Below are 26,855 nucleotides of genomic sequence, written 5' to 3' on the forward strand. Positions count from 1 at the left end.
TCCACGGCTGCAGCGAGGGTGTCCAGAGTCCCCTTTCTTCTGCCAGAGCCGTGGGGCTGTCCCCTGGGCCTGGGTCTGGGCCCCCAGCTGACCTGCATGGACAAGCAGCAGTGGGGAGGCCCTGACACTGGGACGGATCTAGGTCGTTGGGATTTGGGGGGGTTGTGACTGCTACACCATCCTGGCTAACAAAAAGCCGAGTCCAGGTACAACCTGGGCAGGCCAGGCCCGGGCTAGACCACCTCCCAGGAGAGCGCTGTGTGTCACCATCACACACACAGCAGGTGGAAGTGGGACTGCCCAGGTGGCCTGGAAGTGACCCAGCCCCTTGAGGGGACAGTTGTCAAAAAGAAAGTCACCCACCCTTTGCAGTGACTTACAAGAGACCGAGCACGGAGCCAGGGCTCCTCTGACGGAGGCCCGGGGTCTGGACCAAAGTTTTCCCTGCTCACTGCCATCTCAGGTCTCAGGCTCCCAGAAAACAACGCTGTGCCAGGGGCACACAGCCTCCCATGCCTGTCTTGTAGTATCTAGGGAATCCCCAGGAGACCCCCTCACCTCAAAACTCCCCTCCCACACCCTCCCACACACCCGATCTGGCCTCTTCCAGTGAAATTTTGTGCTTGGAAACCACCCTAATTTTTCTATCACCAACCCCAATTCTTTCTCCTTGAGCCATGGATGGCAAAGCAAGGCCTGGCAGCCCAGCCTGCCTTCTGACGGCCAAGGAGGAGGGCATGAAGCTTGGCCCTCCACCCCTTTCCACCCGATCCACCGCTGCCCTTGGGGGCCTGGCACCCCACTCAAGGTCTAGCCCATGTGTCTGCCCTCATCATCACACACGCATACATGTGTGCAATGCGTGCAGTGCACACTCATACACACGCAAGGGTGTCACAGCTGGTTTGCTGTTGTTCAGTTGCTAAGTCGTGTCCAACTCTTCGCAACCCCCAGGACTGCAGCACGCCAGGCTTCTCTGTCCTTCACTGTCTCCCTGAGTTTTCTCAAACCCATGTCCGTTGAGCCAGTGATGCCATCCAAACATCTCATCCTCTGTCACCCGCTTCTTCTCCTGCTCTCAGTCTTTCCCAGCATCAGGGTCTTTTGCAATGAGTCGACTCTTTGCATCAGGTCAGGGCCAGCGTAGAAGCCGGAGAAAGGCCCTGTTCTGACCGCAGAACCACACTTTCTTTGAACCCCACGTGTCGCCTTCCCACCTGATCATTCCCATCTCCCCGCCTGGTTCACCAGACTTGATTCCGCTGCAGACAGAGATGCATCAGCTTTGGAAAAGTGGTTTACTACATCAAGGGAGGGAAAAAGCATGTGCTTCTAGGTCCAAAGGTAGTTCCCAAAGTAGAGTCCAGAGATACTTCACCGCTAGGGGTGGCAAGCTTGGGGGGAAGGGGGGCAGTTACACAGAGCCTTGCCTGCATCCAGCTCCTTCCTCCCTCCAAGACACCTGTGGCCTTGGCTGCTCGCTGGTCTCCCACGTGGGCGTGTGACTACCCAGAGCAGACCAGACACTCCAGGTTACAAACTGCCAAGAATTCAGCATCATCCCACATGTGACCCGGGACACTGAAGGGGTGGCCAGAATCCACTGGTGGCCAAAGGGAAGTGACCGCTGAGGGACCTTGGGCTAGCACCCCAATGACCAAGGCAGAACCCCAAAGAGCCATCCTGCTCGATACCTCAGCAGAGGCACCACCCGGTTTGTTTTTGCTGAAGCAACGCACGGTGAGGTCAGAACTTTGGGGGAATTTATTGAGCGGCTTTCGGGTACCAAGAGGATGCTCGGCTTTACTCCATCACTGGCAGGTGTCCTGGTTGGTGGTCCCTTGATGGCCGTTAGTTGGTCGGCCAGACTGCAACTACCACGATGGCCACAAGCAGCAGTAAAATCACCATTATCATCCCTGAAAAACAGAAGCGTACAAGACCCCCTGTAATGCTTTCCACCAGCAGAGCATTGCCTCTCCCGTGAAGTATCTTCTGAGACAGCGGGGCAGTTCTCCAGGGAGGCCCAGTGTGTGCCAGGGGTGTCAGCAGCCTCTGGCTTCAGGTAGGAGGGAGGGGCTCCAGGGACCCCAAAGGGCTGCCATCTCGCCACCTGAAGAGTTGTGCCAGCAAAGTGCCCATGCCCCTGACCTGGTAGGGCCTCCCCATTCAGCCCCTCTTGCTCTGGCTTCTGTGTGCAACTTGGCCATGTTTTGTGTCCTCATTAATGAGGGTGTGATCAAGCAAAGGGCTTTAGAGTTCACAAAGAAATAATGATTCTAAAATCCATTTTCTCCCCATCCACACGGCTTGGCTTTTTCTTCTTGGGCTGAAGAAACTTATGTCTTCAATCTGGAAAGAATTCTGAGAGAGGGACCTTTACTTTACGTTTTTTTAAAATATTAATATTCTCTAGTTTTACTTCAACTTTTTGGCTGGGGACCACAATGTACTCCCGGCCAGTTTGCTCCCTGCGTCCAGCCGAGGCCACCCCGCCTCCCTCGGTTCACACATCTGGACCTACCACTGCCCATTCCGTCAATGCAGATGAAGCGTGAGGGGCCAGGAGGACTCAGCCCATTTACCCGATGCCCTCACCACCTTCTATGCTGACTTCTCCGGTGGATAATAGGTGCTTCCTTCACCCTGGAGGCCAGCATGGTGGTGGCACGCCAGAGATATGGCACGGCTGTGACAGAGCAAGCACTGAGAAAGCTCCGAGTGAGGAGGAGAGACGAAAGAGAGAAAATGCTCTACAAACTGTTGGGGAGTCGGGGGTCGTGTGGCCATTTGGCCCACCAGGGCTGCCCACCGCAGGCTGAGGAGCTGTTTTGGCAAAGGTCAGGGTTCCGAGGGTTCAGTAACATATTCTGTCCTAGGAAGCCACTAACATGTTCTTGATCTTATTGGCTAGAGAACCACTGGCCACATCTGGCTTCAGAAGCTAAAGAGCCACATGTGGCCAATGGCTACTCTACTGGACAAAGACAATACGGGACAGACATCTCCAGCATTGTAGCAAGTCCCATTGGGCAAAATGGACATACTGTGTGGAGTTCTGATTATTTTATTTACTGCCATTTATTTCCATACACAACTGTTGAACTGATGAATGACTGATTAGCTGCTCAATGTGTTTTCAACACTCATGCCACACTTGCTCAGCTCCCCATGTGGGGAATTCTGCTTTCTTCCTGAATTGGTGCTGTTAAATTATATTTTGGGGGGAAATTGCCCATTTTTTCCTGAGTATCCAAAATTACTGGCATAAGGCTATTCATTAGATTCTCCCATCATCTGAGCACTACACCTGTCTCAGTCCTTTTTCATTTCTCACATCACCTGGTTGTACACTCCCCCCACCAACCTTGCCACAAATGAGCCTTTTTATGAACCTTTTCCAAGAACAAGTTTGACTTTGCTGATCACTTCTCACTTATTTCTCCATTTACTTTTATTAATCCTACAATTCAGACTTTCTCTGGATTTAGTTTGTCGTTTTTTTTTCTTCAACTTCTTTACTTGAAAGTTAATTCATCTTCCACTTTCCTCTAAACAGTACCACTCTAAACCTACAGGTTTTGATATAAAATAATTTCATTGTTGCTAGTTTCTAAATTCTATTATTTATTTATTTGCTGCCCTGTGTGGCATGTGGGATCTTAGTTCTCCAGGCAGAGAGCAAACCCGTGTCCCCTGCAGTGGAAACACGGAGTCTAACCACTGAACCACCAGGGAATTCCCTCTAAATTCTAAATATTAAAAATTTTTCAACAATGTCTTCTTTGGCCCAATGATTATTTAGAAGTGATTTTAAGATTTCCAATTTTACTGAAACAAGCTTATCGAAGTACACTTCTTAAAAATTCTGAGACAACGATGGTGGTGGTGGTTTTAGTTGCTAAGTTGTGTCCGACTCATGAGACTCCATGGACTATAGCCCACCAGGTTCCTCTGACAAGGATACATGTACTATATTTTGGTGTGAAAACAACTGTGATTTCTGGGAGTGACAAAATTGCAAGCACGATTAGTCCTGCTGTGGTTTGCTGCCTACTTTCTTAATTGAAGAAAAGAAATGCTAAAGCTCAATCAGAGGTTTGTGAAGATAAGAATGTAGATTTCTCATCCGAGTTCATGGACTCCCTGAATTCTATGCACAGGTGCCCAGGGTTCAATGTAATTCAGGCTGGGTAAATTTTAAACACAACCCAAGTAGGCCCAGCATGCTCATGGTTTTAAATACTGAGGAAGGAGTAGAAAGTTCACAGCAAGCTTCCCTGTCACCTCCCTGGGACAGTGGGTGCATGTTTTCTAACATGCCTTCTTTCTCCAATGAACCGAACCAAGAGGAGAGCACCTCCTCTTGAGGACCTATGATTATTTTTTCTCCTGTCTTCATAAAACCCAAGCCTCTACGTCAGGGGTCTGCAAACTGTGGCCCATGGGCCATATCTGGCTTGTGGCCTGTTTTTGTACAACCCATGAGCTAAGAGTGGTTTTCATGTATTGAAAGGGTTGTCAGAAAAGAAATAGGAGATGTGACACACTGTCTGGGGTCTGCAAAGCCTAGCATGTTTACTGTCTGGCCTTTTACGGTATCTGTGGACCCTGCTCTGTGTCACTGTGGCCGACGATGACCTCAGGGGCTGGGCTCTGGTTCTCTCTCCGCTTCTTTCATCAGTGGATTTCCCTTCTTCCTTGTATTAATAAATGCAGCCATCCGTTAACACTCGAGGGGGCGGTGTAATAGTTCATCTAGCATTTCAAGATGCTTGTAGCAAGGGTGGGTGGGTGTGTGTACGTATATACATATGTGTGACTATTATCTCAGTTCATCTTGCCAGAACCAGAACACCTTTTTTCATTCATTTCTCCCTCCAGAAACATCTTCAGGTTGACCAAAGCCTCCACCTGGGCAGGAATCCCACTACTTCTTGGCTGGGGAAAAGGTTTATACTGTGCAATATCTTTCCTTAAAAAATAATGGAAATGGAGGAAGCAGACAGATCGATGGGAGGCGGCAGGGCAATCTCTGGCCCTCCCAAGCCCGGGCTCGTCCTGAAGATGAGGGGGAGGCCTGCATTTTTTGAGGGAAGAGGAGAAAATGGGCTGAGTGGCAGCTGAGGAAGAAGCCACGCCACCAACACTCATCCAGGATTGGAGCCGGGAGGCCACGTGGGCCTGAGAGCCTGCCCCTGTGGCTCCGGTCTGGACCAAGGCTGCGATGGCCCAGAGGAGAGGCTCACAAATGGCCCCGAATTTTTAAATCAGGGTGATTATGGGAAAAGCAGAACAAGTGATGAGAACCAAGGAGTCAAGAACAATAACAGGCTGGGAAGGAGAAAGCACACATCTGGTTTGAGTTTCCACGCGTGAAGCCTGCAGTCCAAGGGGAGCGGCCTCGGGCATCCGTAGTCACCAGCATCTCCTGCTTGGGTCACTGCGGGAACTGACCTGCTGCTCTCTTTACCTGATCCTTTCCCCTTGAGCGAACTGGAATGGAAATCGGATCAGGCTGCTTCCTGGCTCAAAACTGTCTAATGGCTTAAAATCCACACACTTCATGGTGTTTGAAGGCCCTGGGCCATCTGCCCCGGGACCCCTGAAGCCACACCCTGTACCTGTCCTCAGGCCACTCTGGCCTCCGGGTCCTCCCACAGGCCCTGAGCCCTGCCTCCCAGCCTGCACCCCTGCTGTCCTGAGGGCACTCTCTCCCGGCACCCCTGGCCTAGTGAATCCCTGCTCGTCTTCCAAAACTCAGCATCAGTTTCTGGGCCTTGAGGAACTACTTCATGACCTGCAGTGGACCTTGTCTGCTGTCTCTGCAGGGAACCTTCTTAAACTATGATTTAGGTCCTCAGTTAGTTACTCTTTGCCTCCGCCATCACCATGGGAGCATCCGTGGCAGGGCCTTTGCCCAGTGGGTTCACCACCACATCCCCAGTGCCTGGAGCAGGGCCTGGCACACGAAAGAGACACGAGATGTTCTTCTTTCTATAAATGAATAAATGGGGACCTCCCTGGTGGTCCGGTGGCTAGGACTCTGAGCTCCCAATGCAGGTGGCCTGGGTTCAATCCCAGGTGAGGCAACTAGATCCCACATGCCACAACTAAAGAACCTGCGTGCCACAATGAAGACCCAGCACAGACAAATAAATAAAATAAATATTTCCATGAAACTAAAAGTCACTTGCTTCTGGGAAGACAAGCTATGACAAACCTAGACAGCATATTAAAAAGCAGAGACATCACTTTGCTGACAAAGGTCTGTCTAGTCAAAGCTATGGTTTTCCAGTAGTCATGTATGGATGTGAGAGTTGGACCATAAAGAAGGCTGAGCGCTGAAGAATTGATGCTTTCGCACTGTGGTGCTGCAGAAGCCTCTTGAGAGTCCCTTGGATCAAATCAATCCATCCTAAAGGAAATCAACCCCAAATATTCATTGGAAGGACTGATGCTGAAACTGAAGCTCCAAAACTTTGGCCACCTGATGCGAAGAGCCAACTCATTGGAAAAGACTCTGATGCTGGGAAAAATTGAGGGCAGGAGAAGAAGGAGGTGACAAAGGATGAAACAGTTGGGTGGCATCATCAACTCAACAGACATGAGTTTGAGCAAACTCTGAGAGATGGTGAAGGACAGAGAAGCCTGGAATGCTGCAGTCCATGGGGTTACAAAGAGTTGGACATGACTGAGCAACTGAAGAACAACTAAATATTTTTTTTTAATGAACAAATGCATTGAGTATCTGGAAGGAACAAGAAGAGCCAATGAGAAGGACACCGAAGGGACAAACAGGGACAGAGGAGCTGGGAAGATGTGTCAAGGAGGCCAAGAGACAGACTCCCAAAGATGCTCGACCCCAATTGCAAACCCTGCAGCCACACCAGGCAGGTGGAGGACAGCCTGTCCCTGGGGCCTTGGAGACGGTTCACAGCGCAACGGGAGCAGAGGGCGGGAGCTGTCGGAACCATCACCAACACAGCAATTCCTCTGTCAGCTGCCACTTACTCTCTCACAGAAACCGGGTTCTACAGATGGTGCCACAGGATAGGTGCGACAAGGTTCCCCAAGACCCGGGAAGAAAGAAAACGGGCTTCACCGGCTGACATCATAGATGGCAACTCAGTAAGAGGTGATACACTGGGTTCTAATCCAAAGATGAAAAGGGGGACTTGGAAAGCAACGACAAATAAGATGCTGACATGTCCAACCCTTTCAGAGCAAAACAGGGCTCCTCCAGATTAGAGGCTTCCAGCAGGCTTAAGTAAACTGGGGTGCACCCAGGGTCGAAGGAGGAAGTCATTCTAAGGTGGCGAGTGACAATGATAAGTCAACTGCAGCCTCGTGGATTCTTTGGGGTCAAAGAGTAGATGTTTACAAACCTCATCACTGCAATGCTTTCTCTTTAAGGACTTGGGTTTTTCTGGAATGTGGACACAACTCTGGCACCTTCCTTGAATGGTGTCTCTCCTCTGAAGGATGTTTCAGAAAGAGAAATTGAGGGTCTCTGGAAAGCCAGGGAGAACTAGGCCATGGCATGCATGGATTATTCACATGGGCTAGGTGGCCTCGCTCTAGTCTCAACAATAGGTAATTCTCATCTCTGTTTTCTATGAGGAGGCTGAGGTTCTGGGAGGCTTACTCTGTCACCCAAGTCCCCAAAGCTGGTGAGAGGAAGAGCTGGGATTGGAATCCAGAGGGCAGGGACCCCTCGGCCATGCTCTTACCCTTTTCCTGCACCAGGGGGGCCTGTCCGGGGGATCCTGATCCTAGATACAGCACAGGGTTCATCAGAGAGGTCCAGATGTCTTTGGGCTGAAAAACCGAGATAAAGAGTTTCTTCTTTTTCCCCCCTTTCTTCCTTCTTATAATTTTTTATAGTGGGAAAATGGAAACAAACATAAGAACAGACAGAAGAGTCCATGGAACTGTGATGAACTCATCACTCGGCTTTAACAAGGGTCAATCTGAGGCCCACCTGGTTTCACCTATACCCTCCCCCGGTGCATCTCTCACCCATACCCTCCCCTGGTGTATTTTTTGGAAGCAAATCCCAGACATGTTTCAACTACAGAAATGTCAGGAAGTATCACCAAAAGGCATCATTAGAAGACTCGCCTCTGCCACCACCATCACCACGCAGGACATTAGAGAGGTTGCTATTTCTTAAAGACAAAGGCAGGGGGGAGTCCCCAACACTTCAGATGTAGGAAGGAGGATCCAGTTCAGAGGACGAGGGAGGCTGAGCCGCCGCTGGCTGCTGGCCACGGGAAGGATGGGAACAGCATTCAGCCACATGTGAGAGACAGAACTCCCTTCTCTTGCCTCAGAGCAGGGCTCGAACCTCAGGGGGTCCCGTCATCCATCCCCCACCCCGCTGAGGAAATGTTTGACATTTCAGACCGAGGAAAGACAGTGGAACTTCTGGGAACCTGCCAATTTCCGAAACAATGAACGCTCTTTGCCCCTGAGCCCAGCACAGGAACACCTGGCGAGGCTGCGGGCGCCGGGAGCCTTTGCCCACACGTCACTCTGCCCCGCGCGGGGCCTGCTGGCACCGGGAGAGGCAGACTTTCCCTTCCAATCCCCAAGTGCCTCTTTTTGGGGGGCAGGCCTGGGGTGCCAGAATTCCAAGAATGGAAAAAAAACGTCCGTTTCCTCTGGTCAGTTCACCAGATGAGTATTACTCAACCACATCTAATATTTACAAGTCCAGCTCATGGCAATTACCAAAAAGATGTGAGAAAAAGTCCTCTGCAGACGGGGAAAGGATATGAAACACGGTCTCTCAGGAACAGTGCTGTGTTTGCTGGAGATTGTTCATAGCGATTCAGGGGCCATGGTTTTTTTCCAGCGAAACACTGGAAACCAGCGAACTATGGCGGCTGTGAGGCCAACACCTCTGTCACAGTGGAGCGAGGGCAACAGCTCCAAGTGCTTATTGATGAGGAGGATGAGGACAGTCGGGGTGTGGAGTCTGGCTCTTCTTGAGAGAGCGGGAGCAGGCCCCTGGGCTGGTCAGCTCTTTCCTTAGGAAGGGCTTCCCGGGTGGCTCAGTGGTCAAGAATCCACCTGCCAATGCGGGCTCGATCCCTGGGTGGGGACGATTCCCTGGAGGAGGAAGTGGCAACCCACTCCAGTATTCTTGCCTGGGAAATCCCATGGACAGAGGAGCCTGGTGGGCTTACAGTCCATGGGGTTGCGAAAGAATCAGATATGACTGAGCGACTGAGCACACATGCAGGCCTCTTAGGAAACTGCAAGAAAACTCAAGTGGTCGGCATGGAGGCAGGGAGCAATTGGAGGGGAGAGGATGGGGGAATGGAGGGGAGACGTGCAGGAGGTGGGGGGGGGCTACAAAGGCCAATTTTATCTGGAAGTCTTTTTATCTGGTTCTTGCTCAACACAAGGAAAGCCATACTGGCTGCCGGCTGTGGTTAGTTGGTTGGAACCAAAATGAATCTTACCCGATTTGCTTTGTTCTTCTCGTGGGAAGGATCAGGCCTCAAACAGCCCTCACACAGCCGCTGAAGATTCACAGAGGACATTTATGGAGGACTCCTCTAGTTGTCCCCTCCCCCAATAGGTGACATTTGCTTATGTATTAACCAGTGGGTTCTGTATTAACCAGCCTATTCTGATCAAATAGGCTTTTCTTTTTTTTGCAGCAGCAGCAGCCTCCTGAGTTGGGGGTGGGGAATAAGCAGGAGGAAAGACAAAACTGGATATTTGTTTTCAAAAGTTCATGTAAATATCCCCTTTAATCCTGTTACTAGGCAAATAAGCTATGAAAAGAGTAGACACAGTACAGAGACGGTGAACGTATTGACATTCTGATTTTCAGGCTGAGGGGCTGAAGCGTGGCAGTTCCCCTCGAGCTCACCCCTTGGCCCAGACCTGCCCACTCAGGAGCTGCGTCTGCCTTCCTCATTGGCCACAGGGTGTGAGCCGCCTTCCTCTGGCCCACCTGGCAGCTCGGCTGGGCTGGGAGAAACCACTGTCGGGGCCTGGGTCTGCCCGGACACAGTGGGAGACTGGCCTGCCTGCTCCTGAATCTGTTTCACACCTCAGTCCCCCATCTGAATTCTACCCAAACTGTGCTTTCATCAGAATACTGTGCAGAAGTCACTTCTGAGGTGCTGAGTTTGGTTTTGTTCTGTCCTGGCACTTCCCTTTCTCTGTTGGGGAGACCTTCCTCCAAGGCTCTCATGGGCTCCCTGCATCTCCTCACCAGACCTCCCATCCCATCTCCTCACCCTCCTGCCCCTCTGTGTGCACCCCCAGCCCTTTCTCACCCCAGCCCAGATTCCACTTCTCCATGAAGACCTCTCCACCCACAGAGGCCCCCACCTCCCTGAAGTCAGAGATGCACTCAGAGCCAGACCACTGCTCTCCACCGCCTGGCCTCCATCTTTCAATTCTTATCTTGCTTGTTAACACTTCTTTCCCCAGGTCACAGACTCTCCAAAAGCAGGGACCGTGGGCAGAAGGGGCACTGGTTTGGGGAGCCAGGGAGACCTGACTTCCAGTATGCCCACTTACCAGCTATGAAATGCTGGGAAAGTTCCTTGACACTGAGTTCGGGTCCACCATCTGCAGAACAAGCCTAAAAGTATCGACTTCATAGGCTTGCTGTAAGGATTCAATAAAAGGAAGTATATAAAACCTCGAGATCGTAACTGGCACTCCATAAATGGCAGCTATGATGACAGTAATCTCGACTCCTTGTGTGACCCACGGCTCAAGAACGGTGCCTTGTGTGCAGCAGATGAGCGAGCCAGCCTCTCGGCTTAACGACAGAAATCAAACGTCACTCACTCCAGAGAAGGAAGAGGAGCAAAAACAGGGGAACACCTGGGTGGCATTTAGCTGAGCAACAGCCCAATCCTAGCCGAGGCCCAGCGGTGATGACGGGCATCCAGGAAAGGTTGGATGCTCAGAGCGGAATATCTGGCAGCATCCGTGTTGGTTGTTAGCTGCAGGAAGGGCAGCTGTGCCGGGCGAGGCGCTGGCTGAGTTCAGAAAGCAGGCGGAGCCCAGCCGAGTGGACACGAGGTGAGAGATGCCATGGAAAAGCGAAATGGGAAAGGCCTTTGGGGAAGGGCAGGGCAGGGGTGTGCTGAGGACGGAGCTGCAGGCGGCAGAGGGAGACGGTGAAAGCAAACGTAAAGGGCACCGGGCAGGTGTGTCCGGCATCGGGGACGCGTCCGACTGCAAGGGAGGATGGGCAGAGCGGGCCTCGGGGGGCCACTCGCGACGGTGATGACCATGACCATGAAGATGACAGCGAGACAAGAAGTCCAAACGTCAGGCTCCCGTTCCGCCATGGGGCACACGCGCTCTGAAAGCTCTCCAGTGCTCACATCCCAGTCGTATTCTCACCTTCGGGCAACGAGCTGACAGAGCAGTAACTTTCCCCCATTTCTGGGTGAGAAAGTGGGGGGCTCAGGGGCGATCTGCCTTGTGTGGCCCTTCTGAGAGCCCAGGAGGGCGGGAGCAGTCACAGGACTGGCTGGGATGGAGCGTCAGGTGGGAAGGGGGTGGCCTAGGGGACCATGGACGTCCAGGGGGTGAAGGAGTGAAAAGTTGGGGCTTGGGACCCAGAAGGGACGGTGCAGCCCCTCGAGAAACACCAAGAAACACATCAGAAGGCAAAGAACGGGTTTGGAATGTGCCTATGCTTTGGTTCTGACTGAAAATAAAGAAAACTGGAATCACGTGTATCTTAATGTTCCCTTGGCTTCATGTCACACTGACCGGATAAGTGTCTGACCTCAGACAAGGTCACAGCTTAGGCTCCTGGCGCAGAGCACGGGGAGGACCTGCAGACCCCAGCCCGGCCCCGTGCTGGCCTGTGTGAGCCGGCTGCCCCACACCTCTGGTCCCCGGGGCTGACAGAGGTGACACATGTGTCCCCAGGCTGTGGGAGGGTCACATGACATTCCCAGCCCCACCCCCTTGGGGAGCTGTGGGCTGGCACATGCTGGTACTGACTCCATTCTGGAAGATGTCAGCTCCCTGAGGTTGAGGCTCTCGGGTCTTCTGCGGAGTGAGTCTCTGGAGGGATGAGCCCGGTGTCCCTGAGTGTGGCTGGGCTGGATCTGTGCTGAGGTGATGCTGGCTACTCTCTCCTGTGCTCTGAAGGTCCACCCCATGGGAAGCACTCACCCATGCCCCAGCGGGCACCCTGTTTCAATGTGGACAGGAAGTCCTCCTCTGTGTAAACAGAAAAACTCACCAGGAAGCGACTCTGCAGACTGGGGGAGGGGAGGGAGGTGTGGGGGGACATCTGGGGGCCAGAGACAGCATGGTTCTCAGCAGGAAGCAGGGAGGGTGACCTGGGAAGAGTTGGGGGTGGGAGGCGAGGAAACAAGGACTTGCCTAGAAACAGGAAATTAAAAGGAATTAAGACTGCGCGAGACGGGGCAGAGGAGCTGGACTGAGGCCGAGCGAAAGGCAGGCTCCCACAGTCTGCGCTCCAGGAACCAGGGCCTTGCTGGACGTCAGGTGGCCCTGTCACAGCCGCCAGCTGGCAAGCTGACCCTCAGCCCACAGAGCCCCGACGTGAGGACCTGAGAGCTCATTGCACTGGCTCAGGGCAGATGAAGTTCCGATGGAGGGGCCAGACGTATTGGTCAAGTGCCCTGACCGAGGGCACTGCCCTGGGTAAGATATGCCCCAGGGTGTTAGACTGACCCACACCAGAACCACACTCCACACAATGTAGCGAGTGCCTACTGTGGGCCAGGTGCGATGGAGTGAAGATACAGGTCGTGTTTTTACAGGCCTCATGGGACAGGCGGAAAATCAAACCCATCCCCACCTCCCCAAAACAGAAACAAAACATCCCACAGAAGACACCATTCCTTGGGGGAAGCATGCGAAAATCCAGCCATTAGTGCTGCTTCCTGCACAGAGAGTGCTGACTGGTTGCTAGTCTCCATCTGTGTTCTTAAAGTGTCCTTCATTTCCCTTCCCTGAAATAAGTTCAGCCTGGCGATCACGCAATTCAACAACAGGATCCAATTGTGACTAGGTAATCCTTCATATCAGCTGTCCAAGGCAGCTTATGATGAGTTGTCAAGTCAGTAATTGAATGCCAATTCCCTGGCGCGTCAATATTTGCTGAGCAATATCCCCTCACCGTGCTGCACGTCACCCCTGGGAATGGAACTCTGGCTGGAGTCTGGCAGAAATTCAAGTGTCTCCAAGCACAACCGTCAGGAGTTTGGTTATGGATATCTTGTTCTGACAGTTCCCTCTTGACGAAGTGTCAGACGATTTCTGGATGGCTCTGGCCAGGCTGTGGATTCACCGTTACTCACCCCTTCATTTGGGCCCTGTGGGCCAGGAAACATCACCTGGGGTTAATTAGGGACGATGAGCAAGGTGACAGGAAGGCGTTCAGGCCAAAGTTCTGGCTCAGGTAGAGACAGGCAGGAAGGACTGGCCATCTGCGGCATGCTTTGTCAACACACCAGACGCTTACCCGTCTGTTCTGTTTTGTTTAAAGCAAATCATTTGACCAAGTTGCAAAAGGCTACTGGGTGGTAGAGCTGCACTGAGCCTCAGAGTCCCAAACCTCGAAAGAACACATCTCTGGCAGGGGAGGAGGCAGTGGCCACGTCTGTTCAGCATGACCCTGTCCCTACAGTCACAGCTGGCAGGTCCAGTAGTAAAGCCCATATGAAGACAATGAGGCTTGCTTCTCCAGGAACTTTGTGAGTTTGGATGGACAGAGGTGGGGCTCAGCCACAGTCCAGGGGACACTCCAGAAGGGTGCTCCACACACGTAGGCCGGCTGTCTTCCAACTCTTCCTGAGACTTGTCTGGCCCCACTGACGCTTAGAGAGTCTCACAGGTGACCAGACGTCATTCAAATAAATTACTTGTTCTTTAACCTAAAGGAGCCGGAGTCATTTCCTCTTACTGGTAACTAAGATTCTTCAGTAAAGACACCATCAGCAGAAACAATAATCTGTCTCGAATTATTTGGGAAAATATGAGAGTCACATGAGGACAATTCTGCTTTACTGGCTGAGCGCCGAAAGCACAGTGCGAAGGCATAGCTCCTAGGCACCTACAGCCTTGGGCTGCACCTCGCACATTAGTCTGAATGGACCAAGGTCCCACTTGAAATAGCTGTTGCCATTAAGAAACTCTTTTTTACATTCATATATCCTATAATTACAGACCATGAGATCACAAAGAGTCAGACACCACTGAGCGACTAACACACACACACACACACACACACACCCCTCCTATTATTTTAAAGTATTTTCTGATTTGCCAGAGATGTCCTGAAGCATCAAAGGGAAGAAAAGCTGCCCTCCAATTCTCAGGCAAGAGGTATTTGGAGTGAAGATCAGGGCAACAGAACCCCCTCTATAACAGTGCTAACAAGGAACCCTGGATGGCATGAACTAGGCATTCAGAGCCTCCCCATTGGGGTCCCCTCCTCCCCAGGAAGCACCATGTATGCCCGTGGGGCACCTGGATTCAGCAAGTCCCACTGTTCCTGTCACCACGGTCCTAATAAGAGCCACCAGTACCACCATTAGCACTGTTGGGCATGTAGATTCTTTACACACATCCACACGGAGTCGCTTGATCAGTGTTTAATCCACAAACGAAACAGACGGTCCCCACTGCCAGTGTGGTTGGGAAAGCAGAAACAGTGCTGATACCCTCTGGGTTCTCTCTCTCGGCTTCTGATTTATTTCACAAACATCGACAGAACACGTCCAGGGCACCAGGCACCATTCTAGGCACTGGTTATATCAGCAATACGCCAAACAGACAAATCACTGGCCCCACTGAGTTGCTATTTGTGTGTGTGTGTGTGTGTGTGTTGGGGGGGTGCAGCAGGTTAAAACAGACAAAACCCAAAATAAGTAAACCATGTGCTTTTGTGGTTCCTCAGACATGTCTGACTCTTTGTGATCCCATAGACCGTAGCCAGCCAGGCTCCTCTGTCCATGTGATTTCCCAGGCAAGGACGTTAGAGTGGGTTGCCATTCCCTTCTCCAGGGGATCTTCTTGATCCAGGGACTGAACTCACGTCTCCTGAATTGGCAGGCAGATTCTTTACTGCTGGGCCACCAGGGAAGCCAAACTGTGTGCCAGAAGGGGAATAATAAAGAGGAACACAGCCTGTGTCGTCCTAGTGTGCAGGTTGTGGGCGGGGGTTGGTCTGAAGCATGCTCTCCTCTTACTCAAGTTCCAGGGGCATGTGGAGAGGAGGGGGCACTAATTCTTTCCAGAACCCGGTCGCCCCACAGCAGGACCTGGAAACACACTGCGGGTGAGATTAGGGTGCCTTCCTACACGGCATCAGAGAACTGCCATCCTTGAATGCTAATAATATGTAAGCTTAGAAATAACACATGACGAGAGTTTGCTGGAATGAAGGGTGATGTAATGACAAGTGGAAACAGAAGGGGGACTTATTATGGAGTGCAGAAAAGGTGGGCCAGAGAGGAAGGACTTGCCAGTGGGGGCCAGCCCTGGCCAGTGCACGGGGACCCTGGCCCGCACACTCCGGGGCCGCTTGGCCTGCGGGGATGCGTGGTCCAGGCCGTGTGTCCTCGGGTGGCTGGGTTTGCAGTTCCATGCCCTGGTGAAAACTGTGCTTCTTAAACTGAGGACTGTTGCCTTGACCAGGGGCCTCTCACTTTACAGAATGCTGGCCACCAGCTGGGGGCTTTAGTCGAGAGGAGGCAGGGGCAGGGGTGGCGGGGTGGGGGTGTTGGAGGTAGGAGTCAGATGACAGAGCAGACACAAGGTACCACCCAAAATTTGGGTGAATTTGGATAAATGCGTTTCAGCTGACGTGGGGCTGGTTAGCATGTTCCTTGTGCTTTGGGTCACTCTGTCATCTTGGAAATCATACTGGCCCCCCACCTATTCTCTGTTTTCCTCTGTCACCTCCAAGGTGACAGGGACTATATATAACCAAGAGCCACAGTGGAGAGGACGGAAGAAGGATGATCGCTAAGAGCAGTGGGAGAAAAGAAAAACGAGGGCTGGGGCGAGCAGCCAGGAGAAGTCCCTTCACTTGAAGAGCCGAGTCTCTTACCAGAGAACCAGAACGATGTCCCTCAGCTTGTCTGTGCAGTCCGTCCCCATCACCAAGGCAGCTCGATGAGCCCTACTGTGAGCTGGAGGTCACACTGGCTTTCGAGCCATAGCCATTAAGTGATCGCAAGCTCTCTGTCCCACCACCTCCCAGCACCGGACGTGGCACTTCCCAACCGTGCAGCAGAGGGATGGGGGATGGGCATGGACACACGCTTTCCCTCCGTGGGAGGCCGCAGAGCGGAAGAGCCAGAGCTGCACTGTGGGTGGAGATGCCAGATGGCTCGCATTCAAATCACAACTCTGTCACTCAGGGAAGGAACCAATCCTCTGAGCCTCAAGTTGGGAGAATTCTAACCTTGAGCTCCCACGGTTGTCATGGACACACCACGAGGTAAAAGGCATGGCACTGAGCACATGACCTGGCCCATGGCACGTTCTTGAGTGACACTGGCTGCCGTTGTCACCTCCTATAAACCGGTGTGGCTACGAACACGGCACTCAGGGTCCTCAATGTTTGGCCAGGAGACACTTTGATCCATCCCCCATCTGTGACCCCCTTAAGCCTCCAATGCTGCCTAGCCCCCTCCAGCTGCACAACACCAACACCCAGGACAAAGGGTTCTCCCAGGGGTATGTGGCCAGCCACCTGCCCTCAGGCATGGCCACTCAGTGCAACCCAGATACGACTGCCACACTGTTCTCGAAAATCTTCTCTGTCACTCCTCAAAGACTCTACCAGGAAAAGAGATTCTGAAATTTATGCTCATGCAAAATTCTCCAACAGCCTGTATGCACAAAAATTAAAATATGCTTCTTAATGCATCATAAATTAACAGTACATGAATAAATGCAATTCATATTTGCTCCATCAGAAAGGACATGCAGTCTTCTACCCGGAGGGCCCCGATGGCCTCCTCTTTCTGCTTTCAGACACGAATTTAATGACATTGCTGCAGTGAGATGCTTGGCTGCAAGGGTGGACTGACAACCTTCCAGCACCCTGGTGAGGGGCTGGCTTCCCGTGAGCAGCGCGAAGAGTTGTGAGCCCTCGGGCACCATCAAGATGGGTTGGGTGAGGACCACAAAGATTTAGAAGCTGCTCTGCACTGGGTCATGGAAAAGGGCTCCTTTCTCAAAGCAGCAGCAGGCTTGCAGTTCAGTAAAGGAAACACCCAGGACAGGTCAGGCTGCAGAGCACACACCGCATGCGTGGTCTCCCCACAGGACCATTCACACTATGGAGTGAAGGTGCCCGTCTTACTGTCATGTGGACTGCTGCAACAACGCCCCCTCCAGAACGACATTCTTTAATGCTCTTCACCACCCATAAAGACATCCCGCTACGAACGGCGAGGATCCATTAACCTTGACCTTCACAGAAAAGAGGCGCCCTTTCGGCAGCACCAACTAGTAAAGCAGCACAGCGTGGGTTCCTATGTGGACACTCAGGATGGACACTGGTCCTTCCAAGCCCCCATGTGGCTCTGACAGGTGCTCAGGGTCAATGATGTCACCAATGAGCTGACTGAAAGAAAAAAAAAAAAACCAAACGGGTGAGATCCCCAATCGGATGTTCTAGAATACGGTAGCCTAAAAACTGTTGAGCAAGGATTCCACTGGCAAGAAGAAATGAACAGACATCTCTGAGGCTCAGGGATTCACACAGCAGAGTTCAAAGATGGGGAACCAGCCCAACCCAAGGACCGGCCTGCAGTGCTGGCCGACAACACGTGAACCAAGGAACTTTCAAGGATAAGGCAGCCCAGGAAGAAGTCCTCATCCTCGTCCTTCCTCTGAAGGTGGTCAGTGTGTAAGGGGCTTAAAGAGACCACAGAAGTGCAGTCACAGAGAGGCACGCTGATGGCCATGGGGTGTCAGGGGTCACACGTTACAAGCCTGTTCAAGCTGATGACGGGTGTTTGCCTCTGACACGCTGTGCAAAACACATGGAGAGTCTGCCTTTCAGATGTGAGCTGTGAGGGCAGATGATACAGGTGTCTGAGCATAATATTAAAATGATGTCATTAACGTCTCCTCCTCCAGTCCCCCGAAAAAAAGTCGAAGAGACGATTTCAGGATGTCAGGTTTGGCTTTGAAATATTTGTTGGCTTACATGAAAAAGTGGTCTGTCAGATATTTCAGAAATCATTTCAAAGCAAAATACAAAAAGTGGAATTCTGACACAGTCCCAAAGAAATGATCCAGCTTTCTCACCCCGGCCTCTCACTCAACATGCGCCCTCTCTAACACCTTGGCACCTTGGCAGGGACTGTTCACACCGATTCTGAGCCCCCTGCCAGCTTCTAGAGCTGGCACCCAAACAATGGCTTGGGGCCTCAGCTCAACATCCCCTCCCCCAGGGACACCTCCTCCTGTGTGCCCAAGGCAGTCTCTGAACCACTTTTTCTGGGCGGCTTCTGCATACCGAACATGCGCGTTAGAGAAATTGACTTAACACTTGGGGAAATTAATGACTGACTGGGTTCAGGCTTTACCTCCCTAGGCCAGAAAATTCTTTGAGAAGACAGACCTTGTGTTTCCGTGTCTGTGTCTCCAACATGTTATCCACAGGTGACCAGGACAGATATCACTTAATGTCTGCTTGACACATATGTATTTTTGTTTTGATTGATTAAATAGCACCTCATTGTTTAGATTCAAATACTGTTTGAGATATTAAGAGTCAGTAGAATGGATTTCGGGCTCCCCTGGTGGCTCAGGGGTAAACAATCTGCCTGCCAATGCAGGAGACGCAGGTTGTTGGGAGGATCCCCTGGAGAAGGAAATGGCAACCCACTCCAATATTCCTGCCTGAGAAATCACATGGACAGAGGGGCCTGACTGGCTAAAGCCCATGGGGTTGTGAAAGAGAGGGACAGGACTTACTGACTAAATAACAACAGCATGGATTTCAAATGCATTATAACTTGGTAGCAGTTCGTGTGGATATTTTAGCTGCTAGAGCAGCACTTGGCGCATAATAAGCGATCGATGCATGTTGAAATAAATGAGTGCGTGAACACATGAAAGAGCCTCAATTCAGTTCAGTCGCTCGGTCGTGTCTGACTTTGTGACCCCACGGACGGCAGCACACCAGGCCTCCCTGTCCATCACCAACTGCAGAAGCTTGCTCAAACTCATGTCCATCAGGTTGGTGATGCCATCTAACCATCTCATCCTCTGTCATCCCCTTCTCCTCCGGTTCAATCTTTCCCAGCATCAAGGTCTTTTCCAGTGAGTCTGTTCTTTGCATCACGTGGCCAAAATATTGGAGCTTCAGCTTCAGTCTTTCCAATGAATACTCAGGATTGATTTCCTTTACAATTGCCTGGTTTGATCTCCAAGGAGTCCAAGGGACTCTCAAGTCTCCTCCAACACCACAGTTCAAAACCATTAATTCTTTGGCACTCAGCTTTCTTTATAGTCCAACTCTCACAAACTAATCAAACCGATCACATGGACCACAGCCTTGTCTAACTCAATGAAACTATGAGCCATGCTGTATAGGGCCACCCAAGATGGATGGGTCATGGTGGAGAGTTCTGACAAAATGTGGTCCACTGGAGAAGGGAATGGCAACCACTTCAGTATTCTTGCTTGAGAACCCCATGAACAATATGAAAGAGCATAAGCTATCAATAAAATACGTTATCATAAAATATTGGCTCTAAAAAACTATAAGCGGGTATAGGTAAAGTTAAGTTGGTGTTGCCAAATTAAAAATCAATACATTGCCCGTTAGTGGTTAGTGATCTGGTATCAAATCCTAGGAGAGAACAGATTCTCTGTGTATCTTTTAGGTAAATGAACAGTTACATTTTGGTGAAATGCTAGGATTCTACCAGATGCTCATGGGCTTCTTTCTAACACACAATTCAGACTCAGAATTTTCAGCCAAGGGGACCCTCTTTGCATCACATTGAAGAGTTCCTGTTCACATTTCCTTCATTCCCTGGAATTTTTATTCAGTTGCCATTTGCTGATATTCCTGAGAAGGTTATTACCGAAAACTACCTGATGCTACCAACGCTATGCTTACGTTTGGAGCAGTGCTACTCACGGTGTGGTCTTAGGAGCATCACCCGAGAGCTGGTTAGAAATGTAGTTTCAAGGGCCCCACTCATGCCTACTGAGTCCAGGCCTCTGGGGGTGGAGGGGCCTCCCGGACGCTGGGTGTTAAGAAGCCCCGCCCGTGATTCTTCTGGTGCTTACGTTTGAGAACCACTGGGTTAGACAGAGGTCAGGATCAAAGCTCGCGGGTGGTTCTCCACACCACAAGATCAACTGGCATCTGTTAACAGCACAAGAAGAGCCAAGGCTTCCTCTGGGTACTAGACAGATGACGCTCGGGGTCCTCAGCCAGGAAGAAAGTTACTGTCCCGGCTGATGACACACAGAGTGAGGAAGGCAAGCAGCCTGTATCTGACACGCCAGTCCCACCTGCCCCCAGCCCCGCATCAATACCACCTCGGCCTCCTTTCCTCTTGACTGAGAGAGCTATGTTCTGAGATCTGCAGGACCAAACCAACAGCTAGAGTGGCCCAAAGACGACCCCTGCTTAGAACAGAGAACAACTCAAAAAACCAGCGCTATGGTTTTTCTGGTAGTCATGTACAGATGTGAGAATTGGGCCATAAAGAAGGCTGAGTGATGAAGAATGGAGGCTTTCAAATTGTGGTGCTGGAGAAGACACTTGAGAGTACCCTGGACTGCAAGGAGATCACATCAGTCCATCCTAAAGGAAATCAACCCTGACTATTCATTGGAAGGACTGGTGCTGAAGCTGAAACTCCAATCCTTTGGCTACCTGATGCGAAGAGCTGACTCACTGGAAAAGACCCCGATGCTGAGAAAGAATGAGAAAGACCAAAGGGAAAAGGAGGCAGGGGCGGCAGAGGATGAGATGGCTGGACAGTAGCAAGGCCTCAAAACACATGAATTTGAGCAAACTCCAGGAGAGAATGGAGGCCAGAGGAGCCTGGTGTGCTACAGTCCATGGGGTCGCAAAGAGTCGGACACGACTGAGCGATTTCACTTTCTTTCTTCTTCCTTCCAGAAGGAAGGCCCTAAGAGAGGAAGAAGAGCCTGGTGTGATTCCAGCTTCACAGGTGATCACTGATTGCCAGTGGGCCAATGTGACATTTATTTCCCACGCTATGTACGGGTGTGGGGGTGCTGATCCTGGAGAACATGTGTGTTTCTAGTGGTGGACCCAAGGAACAGAGATTGACGATGCTAAAGCGCTGGGTGCTCAGTCAGTCAAAGGAGGCACTTGCGTGCACACACGCACACAGACACACACACACACACAGCTCATACACACACACACACACACACACAGAGCCGCCCCATCCCAGAGGGTGCCCCAAAGCCAGGATGCTATGCTGGGGAGCTGGTCATAAAGCATGGCGGCCACTCCTTCAGCCGTCTCCTTCAAGCACTGTGGGTGGGGAACCAAGAGGGGGACGGCAAATGATTAGCTCCTTATGGTCCTGGCATTCTTGAAGTATATTCTTTACACCCGCTGGAACACTCCCGCATTCTTGATCGTGGGGCTGCAATATGTGAGCCTTCCTTTCCGAGTGCTGCCTCTTCTGGACCCACCGACATGGCCTCGGGGCGAGACTCGCCTCCCCCGCCCCCACGCCCCTCCCTCCCCACGGCCACGCTCTCCACGCCATCTCCTGTTGTCTTTCTAAGAATGCAATAAACATTTCAGCACAATCTTTTCAATCCACATTATTTATAATATGCTGACCATCCATCGAGCCTGGCTAGAAGGCAAAGTAATAAATCAAACTTAACAACAACAGAAAAAAGAAGGAAGGGGCGGGGGGGGGTGGAAATCACCCTTTGGCTAGGCTAAGGCCTGAGACGTTTCATTCCCTGAAGGGTTTAGCTGTGTTAGGAAAAGTGAGATGAGACGAGACTCTGGGTTTAGAATGACGCGGAGTCAGGAACTCCAGTCTATAGGCATAATCATAACTGTGTAGAAATCTCAAACAAACGTACCTCTCAGGGGTGTCGTGAGGATAAACGAGATACGTGGGAAGCACTCTGAGTGCCTCGGATAAAGGCGACTGGAGCCCAGTTTCCCCTTCTGGGTCTAAAAAAGGTCATCTTGGAACGGAGAGGTAGCAGTCCCCCTTCCCACACCCCTGAGCTCCAGTCTCTGCTAACCAGCAACCCCTCTACAGGCTCCAATATGTGTGAGTGTGGTGGTGGGGGTGTGTGTGTGCAAGCCCTGATGTGGGGGTGGGGCCGGGCCCGGGCAGGCAGTGTGACGAAGGCGGCCTGGGCACTGGGTGCTGACTCTGGTGGCCACCCTCAGGGAGCCCCTTCTCCCCACCAGCGAGGACCACGCCAGGCCACACACAGCCAGAGGTCTCTCTGCAGATGCCGCTGCTCGTGGTGGGGTAGCGGGAGAGACTGGAACTCCTCCCAGGTCACGCTGAGTGGCGCTAGGCAGGTGTACACAGTCTGATTTTTCCTCACAGAGATAGATTCTGGCTTAAGAGCTCGCTGACGATTTCAAGTTTTATTTAAACAAATGTGGAGGCTGGCACAGGCTGTTGGCTAGTTGCATTACTGGCCTGAGGCCTCTGCTCTGGTGAGGCCCTGCTCAGCCCGTATCTCACTCTGGAAACCTCGGCGGGTCATCCTCGCCCTGGAGCTGGCAGGGGTTACCAGGCCTGGACCTCAAGGCAGCGGCTCCAGGCCTGTGGGTCCTGGGGTGGCCTCTGCCATCGGCTCCAAGTGGTCCCCTTGAGCAGTTTTCTGGATATGAGACGCTGTTCTTCTGTCCAGGCCGAATTTGGGTATCAAATGGAAGATCAGAGTGAGTGAGTCACAGCCCACATGTCCATCACGATCTCACTTTGCTTCTGGGGAAATGCCTGTGAGTGACTGCATGTGAGACTTTGGTACCAGAAAGTCGGGCAGGCGAGTAACTTTTCTCTTTAAAATTGTCCAACTTGCCAACGGCTGTCACTTCGCCAGTCTCCCATTTTGCATTTCAGCCTAACTGGGTTTCGTTATAGGTCAGACATGCGTTCCTGTTCAGACATGTCACCCGTTTGCTGGACAGGGTGGTGGTGAAGGTCTTGACCAACGTTCTAGAAGGGTTCTGACACCAGCTTGACTTCTGTTCGTCATTTCTACCAGTAAGTGCCCAAAGGGAAAGCAACCGAATTTATGGGTAAGATCCTCATTGTTTAAACAAAGTCCCTCTAATGCACAACAATTTACTTTCAAGGTCCCTGGGTCAGGAACCACCCAAGTCTTCATCACTTAACTATAGTCAGTGGTTCACTTCTTCAGCTTCTGATGATGAGGCCTCCTCTTACTCCAGCATATAAGGGCTGAGCAGCTGACCGGGACCCCAGGGGTGTCCTCCTCACTACAGCCCACTCTCACCCACCAGCATCGCAGGGGCCTCTTCCCTCAGCACTGACCCCCCGGACTGAGCCCCTCCCCCGGCACTCCTGAGGACAGGCCCACGACACTGGGACCCACCAACGCCCCCATCTCCCTCCTCTCGGCCCCTCTCCCTGGTTGCTCTGCCCTCCCCACCCTTCCCTGTTTATGCGCCCCATCCCCTTGTCTTTACCCACGGTGTCAGTGACAGGGAAGGCTCTAGAGCCACACTGCTCGGGTGGCTCTAATTCTGGCCACCCCATTCCCGCCCGTGTGACTATGGGCAAGCTATTTCACCTGTCTTGGTCTCACCGGTAAACTGAGGATAAGAGTGCTGTATCGGGGCCCTGGAAACAGAATCTGTAACACAGTAAGTGCATGATAAACACTGCCTTTTCTTCTTCTTAAGCATTTACCAGACACGTTTCCTGGTGTTTCAATGGCCCCTTCCAGTGGGATCTGTTTAGATCAAGGCTCTGGTGGAGGGTGGCCCAAGGCAGTGGCCATTTACACCCCATGATGCTGCCCATCAAGCCACGGTGATAGGGGCACACAGAGATCAGCCAGCCCACCTGGTCCATCTCAGCCCAGCACATGAGGCTGAGTTGGGCAAACAGGTTCTTTGTTCTGGAGCCAAACCAGGGAATTGGGAGCAATGCAGGCTCCCCAGGTCTGCTGTGCTCCCCAGGTCCGCTGTGCTCCCTAACAACAGTAACCAGGTCCTTAGGATAAATCCACCTGAGCTTATCACTGTGATAATGTTGAGTGATTCTAGTTTTGTCTCCAACCAAAGAAAGAAAGAAAGAATGAAAGAAAGTGAAGTCGCTCTGTCGTGATCGATTCTTTGTGACCCCATAGACTGTAGCCTACCAGGCTCCTCTGTCCATGGGATTTTCCAGGCAAGAGTACTGGAGTGGGTTGCCATTTCCTTCTCGAGGGGATCTTCCCGACCCAGGGATCAAACCCAGGTCTCCCGCATTGTAGGCAGACACTTTACCATCTGAGCCACCAGGGAAGCCCAAAAGATCTCCCAAAGAACAAAGGTTTAATTACCACGTGTCTTGTGCTACAGATATATGCACTTTAAACGACAGAGTCAGACGGAAGGAATACGTTTCTAGTTTCAACATTTTGGGTCATCAGCAAGATGGCGGGGAGGCTTTCTGTCACTTGTGGAATCAGACTTTTTAGGCGATCGGTGAGATAACTAAGACATGAAAAAAACTGGTTTTTGTCAGAGTCACCTTTTAACATCCATCACCTTTTCAAATCCAGATTCTTAGGGTCTGCAGGTATAATCAGGACCAGTGTCTTCATGACTGAAGGTGAATGAAGAGCAAACTCTTTTCCAGTTAATGTCCTTGTCACTCTGTAGAACGCCCCTAACCATGTGTCTCCAGTGAGAAGTCATGGAGCTTTCTGGAGCACAGGGTGGAGCCAGGAGAGAAGGAAGGGTTGGAGATGAGAGCTGGGGAAGGTCACTGAGGGCAGGATGTACATGGGTCAGGATGGGGTCTAAGCTGGGCAGAGAGGAGAAGCCACGCATCCTTGATCCATCACTAACCTACTCTGTGCCGAGTACAACGTCAGAGGCTGGGACTACAACAGTCAAGATGGACATGACCCCTCACCCCAAAGAACCTCCATGCTGATAAGAGGCGGATCCCAACTACCACACAATATGACAATCACAAATCATGGGTAAGTGCGGAGCAGACAAACAAGGGGCTATGATCAGAGCTGCTTTGATGGAGCTCCTCCTCCTGGCGACATAGAAGCTAGGATTCAGTCACGAGAGAAGCTGAGAGTGTACCACGTGCTGGGCGCTCTGCTCACCGTCTTCCATACATCATCTCAAAGCCCCATAACAAATCTGCAAACCGACAGTATGATTGTGACAATGATGATCTCAGTGACGGAACCTGAAGCTCAGAGAAGTGAAGCAATTTACCTAAGGTTTCAAAGCTCTTTTGTGTTGGGCCTTGGATATGAACCTGGGTTTCACCAGTGTCAACAGCCATGGTCAAAACTTTGCAGTAACATTAAGACTGTACAGATGTATGGTTGGATGGCATCGCCAACTGTACTGACAGGAGTTTGAGTAAGCTCCGGGAGCTGGTGATGGACAGGGAAGCCTGGCGTGCTGCAGTCCATGGAGTCGCAAAGAGTCGGAACACGACTGAGCGACTGAACTGAAGACTGTAAGAAGTACAGGAAGTCCTAAGAATACCGACAACACACCTTCCGAACCACCTTCTCTGCTTCCACTGCCAGTTGCCTGGTTCAAGATGAACCTACTGTGGACAACTCTGCCTTCCTGCTCCAGGACCACCAGGGGTCAACAGTCGCCCTCTGCTGCTCAAGTCAACCCTCCTCTTAACTGTGAATTTAAAGCCTAACCACATCTAGTTCTTGGTTTCTCTTCGAGAACTAAAGGAGACAATTACTGCCTGCAGAAAATGAGAACATCAAACCTGTAAATAACTGAACAGTCAACAGAAAACCTATATGAACTGAAGTAAAGAGCTGGTTAACAAACAGAATGCTACAAACCCTTTCTTAATGAACTGGTCACAAGCCATCAGAAAACACAATGAAAAAATCTGACTCATAACTAAGCTAATAAACAGAGAACAAAGAACTTAATAAAAATGGGCAGGACTGATAGCTTGAAAATGCCATAATACTGAAGGGACATTCAAGAATAAGTCTGAAGAAGAAAGAGAGCCAGACGCATATGCCTGGATGGGAAGATCCCACACTGGGCACAGGTCCCTTCTCTCCAAATCAGCAGAAATATTTAAGTTGGCTATAATAAGAACAGCAACAGGGGTTCAGGAATCTGCTAAATTACTGTGACTCTGCCAGGGAGATCCCTATATTTTGCAGATAAGGCAACCAGGGCCTAGAGAGATGAATAAAATGAAATACGTCTGAGACAACTGGTGTGGAGACGCAAACACCAACCACTGGACCTTTGCTGCCACAGAGCTGTGTGTGTGCGCATGTGTGTATGCATGCATGCATGTGCATCCACACACCCGTGCACACATGTGCTTGTGTGTATGTATGCACGTGTGTGTGTGTGTGCGCATGTGCGTGTGTGTGTGCAGGGGATTAGCAGGAGAGCAGGTTACAGAAGGCCTTGAGTGTTGCCACCAAGCGGACAGTGTCTGACAGGTTTCCGCAGAGAGAAATGGGTGCAAAGAGGAGAAAGGTTGTTAAAAGCAAATTCATGCTTTCCCAAAGCATGCCCTGGCTTCTGTGAGGAGGGTGGGTTGGAAGGGAGACAGGGAGCAGGGGCAGGAGATGCCAGGAGGGACCCAGAAGATGGCAGGCACCTGGAGGAA

The 26,855-nt window shown here is 51.4% G+C and overlaps 1 protein-coding gene across 2 annotated transcripts in view; it reads right to left on the reverse strand.

Annotated features, from left to right (window-relative positions):
* Window positions 1-1,746: 1,746 nt before the first annotated feature.
* The window catches only part of STX8 (syntaxin 8), a 205,232-nt gene continuing 180,123 nt past the window's right edge, over window positions 1,747-26,855 (reverse strand). The window contains exon 8 of one of the 2 annotated variants that reach the window (XM_055406979.2): window positions 1,747-1,919. In XM_055406979.2, the coding sequence (XP_055262954.1) occupies window positions 1,852-1,919 (68 nt within the window). In that variant the 3' untranslated portion in view covers window positions 1,747-1,851. Of the gene's footprint in view, window positions 1,920-7,714; window positions 7,822-26,855 lie in introns of those variants that run through there. The other variant, XM_088828898.1, reaches the window with a different exon arrangement.

The sequence above is a fragment of the Moschus berezovskii genome, chromosome 20 (genome assembly GCF_049115385.1).
Source record: "Moschus berezovskii isolate FMDL1 chromosome 20, NW_MosBer_1.0, whole genome shotgun sequence".
NCBI classification, from domain to species: Eukaryota; Metazoa; Chordata; class Mammalia; order Artiodactyla; family Moschidae; genus Moschus; species Moschus berezovskii.